At 28.4% G+C, this 14146-nt stretch overlaps 1 protein-coding gene across 1 annotated transcript; it reads right to left on the reverse strand.

Moving 5' to 3' along the window:
• Window positions 1-9281: 9281 nt before the first annotated feature.
• LOC133317362 (probable polyamine transporter At3g13620) lies at window positions 9282-11059 on the reverse strand. The gene has a single exon (XM_061519219.1). The coding sequence runs from the start codon at window positions 11057-11059 to the stop codon at window positions 9614-9616; it is 1446 nt and encodes a 481-aa protein (XP_061375203.1). The 3' UTR covers window positions 9282-9613.
• Between the last annotated feature and the right edge of the window lie 3087 nt (window positions 11060-14146).

Below are 14146 nucleotides of genomic sequence, written 5' to 3' on the forward strand. Positions count from 1 at the left end.
TGAGTGTTATAATCTATAGAATAGAAACAAGCAAATATTTAACTCCAAAATTCTAGAAGCATTTTATTTTCATTTTGGATTTGGAGGGTGAAACGCCACGCTTTACTCTCAATTTGAATATCAAAGTAAATATCATAGGTGTATTCTCCTTATCCTATCTTATAAATAAAATAAAGAGCTCTCTCTTTCCATTAAATCAGTTGGAAATAGATCGCTAAAGGGAAATATCTTACCCCATCCTGCCCCCGCCTCCAACCTATCAAAACGGTTGACTTGTTATCGGTGAGTGAATTAAAAATATTAATTTACTCTATTTTCAGGTGAGTGCGAAAAAAAAAATTATTTTTTCATAATGTGTCCTTTAATATTAAAAAGGAAATTATATTGACATCAACACACTATTTAATAACTTGTAGGACTAAATAAGAAGTTTGTTTTGGATACCCAAAAAAAAAAAAAGAATGGGTAAATTTATACAAATATTATTATTCTTCTAAATTTGCTTTAATGATAATATTTTGAGTGAAAAAGCTTTTCGTTTTGTTCTAATCAGTTTAACTATAAGTTATAATGACCATTGGAGACGGTCATAGATGGTATAATTTTATAACAAAATTACAACATTTTCAAATATAAAATCAAATTGTCGTGAATAATATATATGACATTAAAGTGTTGATGAAGAAACGATATGATATACATGAAGATAATGTTAGATTTACCAAAAAAGATGAAGAAGATAATGTTATAATTAATTTTTATAAATAAGAAGTTTGATTAGAAAATATGTGTCGATTCGTAACAGAATGAATGTGTCGCTTCATCCTTGAATGAGTGTCTTTTAAATCGTGATCCTACGGTTTTTATAAATAAATAGAGTCGGATTTTTAAGACATGTTTTTCTCTATTTAGTTTTTGTAATTTCTTTACATTTGCTTTCATCTACTATAATGCGATTGATCAGATATAAATTGAGTTTGATGAGACTATTCAATGTGAAAGTGTGGTCACAAGAACAGAAATAATTTGTTATATATATTGAGAGACAATTGTTGGGAACCTTAGATAGGGTAAAATTGTTTTAAGGATACAGTATCTAACATTGGGCTCAAATTTTCCATTGTTACATTCGTATATTTTTGTAAGATACATTTTAACTTTATGGTATTGTATGTTTTAATTTTTTATGTGTATTTCATAAAATTATAAATATTGTTGAAGAGATTTTTCTAATATAAATTATCCTCTTTCAATAATTTTTATCATTTTGATAACAGATAACAAGTTAAATTGTAAAAAAAATAAAAATACTAACCCACAGGTTTCCTAACTCGCTTTGGCTTGCTTACTTACGGAATGAATTATATTGGATTGACGGATTAAAATATACAATCATCCCTCCATGCTTCGGCAAGTGACATATTAATATGCGGATTCAATCCATTTTACCAACTCTAATTGAAAACATTCATCCATTAAAGAATGCGGATAGGGACAAGTTTTTGGTGCATCATATCAAATTCAGTACATTTTTGTTTCGAATTTATAAAAAAATTTATCACTTTTTTTAAAAAAAAAAATCCGTCAAATTGAAAAATATTTTTTTTTTGAAAAAAAAAATACCAAATTAAATATATTTGATGGATTTATTCCCTAGATAATATCATAAAAATAGTACATAGTTTATTCTCTTTGCCACCTTGACCATGAACTTTCCGTTTTCCAAGTTGGCTGTGCTGGCGGCTGATTATTTAGTCTGAACTCTGAACCAAAGGAAACGACATTTCGTATGCCTTTCCAGCACCACCGTTTGCTGGCAAATCCAAATCCAATTGATTTTCATAATATATGTCTACATTTGACTATACTCAACAAGAGTCATGATGTGGTGTGTAAGAAATTAAGTAGGATTTGATTGTGCTTTTTTGAGTTTTTTTTTTTTTTTTTTTTTTTCCAAGCAAGTTTAAGAATCAGTGCCAAAAGAGTTTTGCTAAAGATCCAGAGCAGGGCGAAAGGAATTCGAATCTTAATTAAAAAAAAAAATAGATGTCGCATTAAACTATTTGCACTAGTTTAACACTTTTTAAATTAGAGTTTTAGTTCATTAAAATTACAAGAAAAGTTATATTTGTAATATTTTTTTGCTTTATAATATTTTATAATTATTTTATTATCGCTGAATCAAAATTAAATCATCGGTTCTCATTAAATATCATTTTATAATCATTGATTTAATTTTAATCTAATAATAACAAAAATAATTATAAAGTAAAATATATTGTACATATAATCTCTTCCAAAAATCATATTGGAAAAAAATTTGCAATAAGAAAATATGATTCAATTACACATAATACGTAAAAGTTATATATATGGAAAACTAGTAAACTACTATGCCAAACCAATTTCAAAAATAGATATTAATAAAATAAATAATTTTAAAAGTTGAAAATGCATTAAGATTAAAATTAAGAGAATGTTTAAATAGTAACAACACAATAAGCAATTAGGAAAACAATAAAGTAGAACATATAACTCCCATAAAACTGATAACAATATAAATAGTAAAGATATATTAGCGGCAACACTTAATCCCTAGGAAAAACCTGGAAATTTTTTAGTAGTTAACAACAACTTAACAAGTATTACCTTTTTTCAAATAAAACGAAACCCATTGGTAAACAGATACTTGAACTATGCAATCTTCTTTTTTAATACTCAAATTATAAACAATTATGTATCACGGCAAAAAAAAAATTCAAATGTATTTTAATAAAAAAGAGTCATCAACTTCTCATGTTGTTGCAAAAATTTTGCTCTTATGCAACCAATTATCAATACTTAGTTGTAATATTAAAGTTATTTTTTCTTTATTCACCAAGTCAGCCAACAACTTTACGAGAAGAGAAAAAATAGCTTTTAAAATTATAACTGTATACTACCCTAGTACTCAGTACATAGTTATAATTAATTGTTACAAAAGATTTTCTGTGCACCAACATGAGAAATGATTTTACCAATAAAAAAGATTTTATGTCTCTCCTTTCACATAAGAGACTTTTCATTTTTTTGCTGATAGAAAAAACAGTGTGACCAGTTATTTGTAAAATAAAGAAAAAAAATAAAAGCAAGCACAGAATTCAAAGCGTGAGTAGTAGAGTTAAAAAAATTCCTGTGGCTAAAGAGAATTTAAACCCATAAAAAAAGGAGTGGATTCTCTTATTTGTAAAAGTGGTCATGTTATTTGATCACAACCACTCATTTAAAAACTATACAATTTTCTCTTTCTTATCTCATCATCAATGAGTGATTGTGATCAAATAACATGATCACAAGACCACTTTTTTACATGAAAGAATCCACTTCCATAAAAAAATGAAAATATAATGATTGAGAAACTATTTACAAAAGTATTCCAACTATTTGTGCACGCGATTGGACACAACTGATTACATTATTTTAGCTGTAATAGAGAATTAGTTGCGCATTGGCATAATTGATCACGCATCTATGGTAGTTAAAATCTCGATTTAAATCTGGAATTTTATGATTTTTTTAATCAAAACGATTTCATCAAAATTCCAAACACTTTTACGATTTTACGATTATTTATGATTTTTGTTACGTTAAGATTTTACAATTTACGATTTTTTATCCTCCTTCCGATTTTAGGTAAAATCCTAATTTTAACTACCATGCACGCACCCATTTAAGCGCATTATATAAGATGAATAAAATATTAAATTTAATTTTAGTGATGATAATATAAATTTAAATTCATAATAATCCAATACATGAAAGCATATCAATCATTTAATTTTAAAATATGCACATTTTTATAATCTTTTTTACATTTTAAATTATATATACACTGTCATGTATGAAATACATCGTCAACCTGTATTTATTTCAAATTACTCTTAAATTTAGCATTAACTTTAAAAGAATGTTTAAAATATTATTTTATCATTTTTGCATGATTAAATTATTATAAAATTAAATAAAAACAGTCCACTTTTTTGTTAATACAAAAAAAAAACAGTCCACTTTTAAATCATCATAACCCCAACTCTAAATGTCTCAATAACAATGCAATTTATATACTTTTTTTATCCATTGGACCGTGCCAAGCCAACCACCCAGGCCTAACGATTCGGTTCAAGACTGAAGTCCTATATTTTTATCAAATGGAATATCTATAAAACAATTATCATGTAATTATAAAATTAAAATAAAATGTTTGATTTTCTTCAATATTAATTTTGGGATGGTTTTAAAAATTTTGTCCTGAACTCGCCCCGAACAGAACAGAATTGCCTCCGGTGGAGGATATATATAGTTTATCAAAAAAAAAATATCTATTAAGTAGAGATAATCACTAAATTCACTACTATCCGCACTTATATAAAGAAAATCAACGATAAGAATGTTAAAGTGTATTTATGCACTATAATATATGGGGTAAAATATTATAATAACTAATTAGTGTAACTATCAATGTTACTACCAATCAATTTTATCATTAGATCGATTATGTTGATCCAACGTTTATATTTTATTTCCATCTTTGTATGGTTATGATTTCTCATATTTAATGTAAATATGGAAAATTATAACCATACAAAGGTGTAAATAAATATAAAGTATTAAATATGAAAAATCATAATCATATAAAAATAAAAATAAATATAACCGTTGGATCAACATAATCGATCTAACGATAAAATTGATTGGTAATAACATTGATAATAACACTAATTGGTTGTTACAATATTTTTCCCCATAATTTATAGGGTTTTATAAAAATTATGTTGTAGGAAAAGTGATTGTGTTATGTTATAGAGATTTATTTTTCGTGCCGTAGTTTTTTTTTTCCTTTAAAAAATGCGAGCACCACAAAATATTGTGTGTATAGGAAAATTTTTGTCAATGTTATTAAAACCGGCCCGGTCATTGACCCGGTTGATGTACTGGGTCAGTGGGTCACTGGTTCAACCGCATGACCCGATAATTATATGCAATTTTATAATTTATATTAAAAAATTATAAACATACTCAACTATCTAAAAAGAATAATAAAAATTTCAAATATTTTAATATGAAAAATAATAAATCACATACTATTATCTAATAAAGGATCAAATAAAAATATAATGATCGTAATACAGGGTTTTGAATTCAGAAAATAACATCTCTAACTATAAATTAAATCAAAATTGTCTGCGTAATGCACAATTGAGATAATATTAGTATTGTAGGTACATAACTTATGTAAGTCAATAAACAAAAAAATATTCAAATATGTCCATCATGATTTTTTTTCGAAAAATAAATTGGAATTGTTTTTTTAGGACCGGGCCGGGTCACCGGTTAACTGACCAGGCCACCGGTTTTAATGAGAATTGACGGGTCGGATCGGATCACACTGGTTTTGATGTATGGTCGATCCGTTGCTTCAACGGGACCAGTTATATGACCAGTTTACCGGTTCTCGGATCGACCCGGTCCGGTCGGTCCGATTTTAATAACTATGCTTTTTGTTATCATATTGCATGATGAATGCAAATCTCTAATTTATAATATAGTGAATTTGACAAAGTTTGCTAGATATTTTTTGTATGACAAGATATTTTAAAATAATAGTCACTTATCCAAAATTTAACAATCATCGATTACAGGATGTGACAATTTTATTAACATTTTTCTTATTTAGGTATCATTTTGTTTCTTACTGTTAATTTCTTATTTTGTAGTTAATTTTTTAAAAAAATAAACCACATTTAATTCTCCAAATACTTTTTTTTTTACACAAGTGGAATATTTAATTTGTTCCTAAATCAAAATATTTACTAAAAATCTCTCTTTTATTCATTTGGTATATTTTCCTTATAGATACTCATATTGTTCTTCTTCTTTTTTTACTGGATATTCATATTTTTCCTTATATTATAATAAAAAGTTGAGATTTTATACCAAAAGTTTTTTGAAAGTAACTAGCTGTGTAGATAATGAAAGTATGAAAACAAAAATTATTTATTTTAAAGAATCATTTAATTAAAAGTAAATATATTTATTATATATTAAAATTGTAGCCTATTATGAAATGACAAACAATTCTTCAATCAATTGAATCTTCAAATATACTAATAGATAAGTTAGGTATATTACCTTTCGAGTCACCGTCCATTGATTGATAAATATATGGGCACAAATTCATGCACATTAATTTATACATGATCTCTTAAAACATTATCATAATAAAATAGTTCATACTTAACCCCTAGGGTAGCTGAGTGGCAACTGAGTTTTTAAAGATTTGCTTAAGTTAGAGGTTCAAATTCTGTCTCAAGCAAATTTTTGAAAAATCCTTGAGGAATAGAGCGAGAGGACATGACTTTCTCCTCAAATTGGATTCTGCCAAAAAAATAAATAAAAATAGTTCATACTTTCCATGCAACGTACGGATTTGGTTATATATATATATATATATATATATATATATGAAAAATGTTATATTTACAATCTATTTTTCTTACTACCTCTTACTATCAAATCTTAACCGTTTATTTCTGTCAATCTAACGGTTGTAATATATATATATATATATATATATATATATTAATTTCATTTAATACTTTTCATTATTTTAAAACTAATTGGATAATATAATAAATTATTTACTATTTGACATATATATAAATATTTTAAAAATAGGACTATGATTTAAGTATTTGGGAAAAAAGTTTCCGATGTTATTTTAGATAACTTTATCTAATGTTTATCGAAACGACGTCGTTTTAGGATTGAAAAATTAAAAAATTAGAGTGATAAAGACTATTATAACCCAGTAATAAATTAAAATTACAAAAATACCATGATTTCCGTCCCAAAACGACGTCGTTTTGATGAACATTAGATAAAGTTATCTAAAGTAACATCAGAAAAACAAACCCTAAGTATTTATGATAAATTAAGTTTACCTAAGAATTATTCATATTGAGAGAGAAAAATGGAAATAAGGCAGAATTTTTTTGAAGCTGTATGATTACATCTCCAGAAACTCTGTGTTCAGGAATGTTATTATTGACTAAATTAAAAATATATTTAATTAAAATATAATATTTTAGAAATATTTTTAAAATTTAAGTGATAAGAAAAGAATTGGAGCGGAAACGAAAGTTAATAGTTGAGTTATAAGATAATTTATATTTCCATAGTACACACCCAACTCTCATACTAATGATAAAAATCAAGCAAAATATGAGAAAATTATTTTCTTAATAATCAATAACATACAGAAACATTTTTTTTATGGCTTACATAAAATGTGAAAATATCATATTCGTGATTCTATTTAATTTTGTAAAAATAACTTTTCAATCATTAGATAAATGCATCTAAAGACATTTGTCTCTATTTTTTTAATTTGAATATCATATTATAAAGGGGATTCATAATAATATTTCTAATTTTTTTAGTATGAAAAGTAAAATTGATTAGAAAAACTATCTGATAAAACTACTTTATTTTTCTGTTTTCAAAAATAAATCAATAGAGAGAAATAAAAATATTTTATTTTTATTTTTTCCTGACACATTACTTATTATTTATTATATATATATATGTGTGTAATATAGATACAGGATTATTTGGCATTGGTGTCGTATTAAAAAATTTGACACCAAATTTTAATTGTTAATTATTGTAAATCTGATTATTATAAATTATTAAAAATTAATAAATATAATCCAATAAAATATAATTATTAACGGTTAAAATTTGGTGTCAAATTTTTTAATATGACTGGAGTGTGATATATATATATATATATATATATATATATATATATTAATTAGAATGTGTTATTACAATTGAATAACACTATTTATTAAATAAATTGTATTATCAATCATATTTTTAATAAAAAAACCCTTTATAAATATAAAAAAATAAAAATTAGCTCCATCCAAAAATAGGAATAGAAAATAAAATATTTGGCTTGCTCATAAATTATCTTTAAATCAAAGTTAATTAGACAGAAATAAACATGAACATTTTTTTTACAACTAAACATTAATATTTTAATACAAAGGATGTAGCAAGGTGTTAACATCCACCGATGGAAAAAAATCAAGTGGGAAAAAAGTGGCTTCTTGATACTCTGCTCGTGGCTGCATCATGAGATTGCCACGAGAAAAGCACGGTTGTCGGCTGCAAGTTGTCTAATAAATAATAAATAAGGGTAAACAACTTCTTCTTTTATATGAGAATTTTTTTTTTTTCGACAAAAGAGTTTTTTAGTGGGGTTGACTGGTTGTTTTGAAAAAAAACAAAAAAAACAAATCATATATTTCGATGTTTGTGAGATATTGAGTCTGCACCAAAAAAAACTTTCACCTGAGGAAAAGTTGTTTACCCAATAAAGTATGATAATTATAGTACGTTAAATTTATCTTTTATATATTTTGAAAAATATATAATTATAATATAAAAAAAGAAAATAACATCTGTCATTTTAAAGGATATAATCTTATATCATTTTAGATCCTAACCGTTGATTTCTGTCCATCAACGGCTATAGTTTATTGGATCAAAATTATTAATTAATAATAAATTTGACTCATTAAGTTTGACCAATAGATTATAATCGTTGATGGACGGAAATCAACGGTTAGGATCTAAAATGATATAAGATTATATCCTTTAAAAGGATAGATGTTTTTCTCTTAAAAAAATTCACATCAGCCGACATATTTTGAAAAATATCTAAAGGAAGAATTTTTTTTTATATATTTTCTGAAATAAATTACAGAATAAAACTTATACATGCAATATTATACTTACCTTTCTCTTGTTATAAATACAGAAAATTTTAATCACAAAAATGTTTTAATTTATTATGAAATATAAATGGTAAAAATACAAAATATATGCCAATGGTTGGATCTATGTCTAGTTATCTACACCTTACAAGCCACAAGGGGCCCCTCTACTGGATCCTGCACGGTGGGAGTTAGATATTTTAAAACATGTTACCTCAGCAGGAAAAGTAAGTGCATCTCTCCGAAAATGGAAGGGACGTAAGGGTTTATACACCTTTTTAATTTAATAACATATAAAGTTGGAATCCCGAAATCCCCCATTTTCAAGTAAAATGATAATTGGAACTAAACGACAATACTTTGCTAATTGATTGGGGAATCTACATCGTCACGAGGGCGTTTGCATGACAAATTATATTTTTTAACAAATAATCACTGAGGAGAATCCGATTTCTCCTCAACAAATATACTTTACAAATTACAATACAACTAACCGATTCTTCAACCCCAAATGAATATTCACATAAATAAATTTGGGAGTGGATCTTCTCATGTGAAAAAATGGTCATGTGATCATGTTATTTGATCACAACCACTCATTTAAAAATTATACATTTTTCTCTTTCTTATCTCATTATTAATGAGTGGTTAGTGGTTGTGATCAAATGACATGACCACATGACCACTTTTTCACGTGAGAGGATCCACTCCCAATAAATTTACTACCCAATCTGCTTCACCCTAAATAGTAATCATCACAACAGCAACAACAATCATATCATACACAATTTTTATAAAATATCATCATCATCATCTTCATCTAATTTATCTCCAACGCGGCTGAACTCAATCCACTCCTTGGACTTGCAAAGATTCATGAAATAATATAACACAATCCCAAAAGAGGTCAAGAAAGCACTAGCTACATAAACAATTTTGGTAGCAATAGTCATCACATAGACCAAAAGCACAGATGGCACCAAGCACATTAGGACTAGACCCAGGAATCCCAAAGGAACCTCAAATGGCCTTTTTAAAGTTGGGAATTTTCTCCTCAACCGAAGGAAAGATGCAAACTCCAAAAGCATCCCCAAACTGTACAAGAAATTAACTGTAGATATGATCTCTGTGAAAGTGAAGAAGGACATGGCAATTGCTACAACTGTTGAGATCAAAATGGCCATCCAAGGAGTATTAAACCACCTTGATCTTTCACCAAAAATTCTTGGTATAAATCCTAAATCTGCCATACCCAGAAGCTGGTATGCAGCACTGCTTAATTGAGCTTCATACAACCCAATAATTGACAAAACAGCACCAATTTCCATCCAAATTTTCAACCAATTCCCAGCAATCACCCCAGCCACATCTGCAAAATACCCACCAACCCAATTTTGTTGATCAAGTGGCATGGCCCCAGTGGCAGCCAGTAAAGGAATTATATAAGCTAAACAAGTAAGCAACCCAGCAAATAACAAAGCTTTTGGGAATGTTTTATGGGGTTTCTCAACTTCACCAGCTAAAGTACTAGCACTGTCCCAAAAGTTCAAGTTCCAAAATATGGTGTTGAAGTACAGAGTCCAATCCTTCTTCACCCCTTCCTGACCCAAACTCAGCCATCTACTGGGATCAATTTTAGGCAATGAAATCAAAGACAGCAACACAAAAGGTAAAAGGGAAATAATTCCTAGAGCAACTGCAGTATAACCAACTATTGCTAAACCAGAATAATTCAGAAAAGATAGCACAGAAGTGGATATGAATATGGACACATAACGAGGTAAACCAGAAGACAAAGCTGGAATTACCAATTTGAGATAGTCTATACAGAGAACCGGGTATGAGGCTAAGTTTATGACCCCACTGAAGAACTTCCAGAACCCCATGAGGGATCCCCAAAAGGGACCATAGGCTTCATTAGCCCATATAACAAAGCCACCATTGCCAGGGAAGGTTGTGGCCAATTCTGCAGTTAAAAGAGCCTCTGGGATACTCCAAATGAAAGGGAACACCACAAAGCCAATGATGGCAAAGAGAGGACCTGCAGCACCCACTGCAGATTCTTCACCATAGGGTCCACCAGCAACCTCAAAATAGATGAGAAAAACCAGAGGCAGAAGAGCTAGCTTCTTACGTGATTTGGTTTTGGAACTAGGATGTTCTGTCTCTGTCTCTTCCCTATGTTCAAGAAGATGTTGCTGGGAACTTGGAGTTGGAGGGTAGAGGGAATCCTCCATGTTTGGCTATTGTGGATTGGATTGGATTGGAACTGAAGGCTTTATGATGATTCCAAATTCAATAAGATTCTAGTAAGATACCAATCTGAGGGTTCAACGATTTGATATTAAATTCGGTGGTCCTATTCATTAGAGGTATTGGGTCTCCAATTTAATTGGTTAGTCATTATTGAATGTGTTAAACTAAATATATATAAACATCTAATAAATATAATAATACAAACATTATAATCAACATGTAATATTAATTAGTTCATTAGACATTTTGCAAAAAGTAAAACTAATTAGTTCAACTCACAAAATTAGTATTAGTTCAATTCATTTAGAACCGATTTATTAGTTTTTTAAAAGGGTTTAAGGATCGACCGGTGTTCCAATTTTGTTTTGTTTTTTAATACATGTTCAAATTTCGATTATAGCAATTTCACCGACTGATCAATTCAATGATATGGTTGAATGTCGTTAGGGTGTGAATAGGTTGCGTTACATTAGATTGCGCCTTAAATAGGTTAGATATATGTATAAAACCTTAAATATGGACTGACTTATTAGCATGCGTAGGCTTAAATTACATGTCAGGCGTAATTTATATTTAAAAAATAAAAATTTTGGCCTTAGTCTATTAACATTTTTATAGAGGTGCTCATCAACCGATCCAAATCGATTCAAACTGCGGTGACCGAATCGAAATATCGATAACCGAATAAATCGAAAATTGAAAAATAAAAAACCACAAATTTTAATTGGATTTGATCGATTTTCGGATGGATTAATGAAAACCAATCCAATCCAAATCGATCCAATATATTAATTTCACTCTACATACTTGGGCCTTTCCCCATCATAGCTCAAAAATTTTTAAATCCAAGTTCCATTAACCCATCAACTGAACTCAAGAAAAAATCTAGCCACATCTCATCAACAAAATTTTATCTATGTAGAGCTTCATATCTCATTGTCCAAAAAAAAACTATATTATCGTTTACTGATGCTTTTGTATTTCAAAAAAAAAATTACCAAGCCAATATATACAAAAGTGTTATTTGCATAATAATCATGAAACAAATTTTATGATTTTCAAAAAACCAAAAACCGATCCAATTCAAACCGAAAAAATTGGATTGAATCGAATTGGATTTGAAAAAAAATTCAAACCGAATGGATTGAATCAGATGATTTTTGCTTCCAAAACCGATCCAATCCAGACCGCGAACACCCCTACCTGTTTAAGCCTATTAAACATTCAATAATTAAAAAATAACTAAAATAATATTATTTTATTGCGTTATATTTATCTCATTTCGCATGAGATAACTAAATTTTCTACACACACAAAAGATGGGTGGGTCCCACTTCTTCTTTTTTCTCTCTCCTCTTACCCATAGGTCCCACTTACAATCTTGTTTCTACAACATAAGATAACTATTTTCCTACAACATAAGAAAATTATTTTCCTATTTTATTATTTAAAATTATTAAAAATAATTTTTTTATTTTATATAAAATAAATAATATGATATAGGCTGACCTGTAAATTTATAGGCCCGACATATACATAAAAGGCTCTAGCCTACTTTCTAAATAGATTTTTTTAAAAGGTTGAACATGCTTTATTGGATTCGGATCCTCTAATGTGAAAAATCACATGACCGTTTAATGTGGGAAATCATAAACATACAAAGGTGGATCAACGGTAATAAAGGAGGAGAGAGAGAGAAAATATCAAATTTGGTAGTTACAAAATTATAACCGTTGATTTACCTTTGTATGGTTATGATATTCTCACATCACTATATCATGTTTTTTCTCACATTAGAGTATCTATTTCCAACCCTTTTTTTTTTGGTATACAACTCTTTTATACCCTTATACATGTGGTTTCCTTTGCGTCTTTCTCATTATCACATTTGATGCTTGTAAGCCAACTCCAAACCAAGACAACAAGCGAACGTCATGTGATTACTTAACGTGTACAATATCTGTTGGTCCCGAACTTGCAGGGAAAGTCACTAATGTAGGCTTCAAATTCGTCAAACTTAGAACGTAATTGTGGTGCAGAATTTCGTTCATTTTATGTAACAAAGGAAGAAATTGTCTTCTCAAACGAAAAGTCGAAGGATCTTGCTTAATAAATAGTTAATATTCTCTATCAACTAGTTCTAATTATTCAAAGAAAAAATAATACTTTTTTTTTTAAATAATCTTTTAATTTTTTTATCATACCTCCAGAAGGTCACAACTCATGCTGGTTTATAATAAACTTTCAAGCTGGTTAAATTATTTCTTGTCAATTCGCACAGTTTGGGAGTTCATATGGATGCAATTTGATTGGATTTCGAATACAAAATTGATTGAGATTGGGGTCATTTGTCGTGTGTTGCTATGGCTAGCTTGTTGGCGGAGTTGAGGGAAAATCAAAGTGTGTGTGGATTGAGGAAGTTTCTCAAGTAGTCGTTAGTCTTGTTCTCCGACATGTGCTTGCTTTGTCCTTAATGTTTGAATGCGTACAATGAGGGAATGATTGTTCCAATTCGTGATTCCCGATTTATTCTACCAAAATATATATATATATATATATATATATTTGGTGATAACCAAGAAAGATATTTAATTTAGATGATATGAAGTTACATATATTTCTGTAAGGGTTTTATAAGAGTTATGTTGGAGGAAAAGTGATTGTGTAATGTTATAAAGATTCGTTTTGCGTGCTTTAATTTTTTATTTTTTTTTTGTTTTAAAAAGTGTGGACCCCACAAAATGTTGTGAGAGTAGGAAAGTTTGTTGTGTTATGTTAAAGGATAAAACGAAAACCCTTTCTGTAATTCTTCCTTATGTTCATACTTGCAATCCAAATGAAACATTATTCCTTTTCCATGTGTTCTTTTAATAAATAAAATTTTAGAAAGAGCAACACTATATAATCATGATTAAATACAAAATATTAACATAGATTTGAAACAGTTTATTTGATTATTTTACATAAAGAATTGATTTAATTCGCTACACTAACTCCATATATAGTATTGCTAATTTCAGCGGTAATTGGAGTATTGCAACTCAAAATTCTAGAATCTCTCAAATCAC

The sequence above is a fragment of the Gastrolobium bilobum genome, unplaced genomic scaffold, assembly GCF_033153095.1.
Source record: "Gastrolobium bilobum isolate Gb01-03AN ecotype WA unplaced genomic scaffold, APGP_CSIRO_Gbil_v1 utg16249, whole genome shotgun sequence".
Lineage (NCBI taxonomy): Eukaryota > Viridiplantae > Streptophyta > Magnoliopsida > Fabales > Fabaceae > Gastrolobium > Gastrolobium bilobum.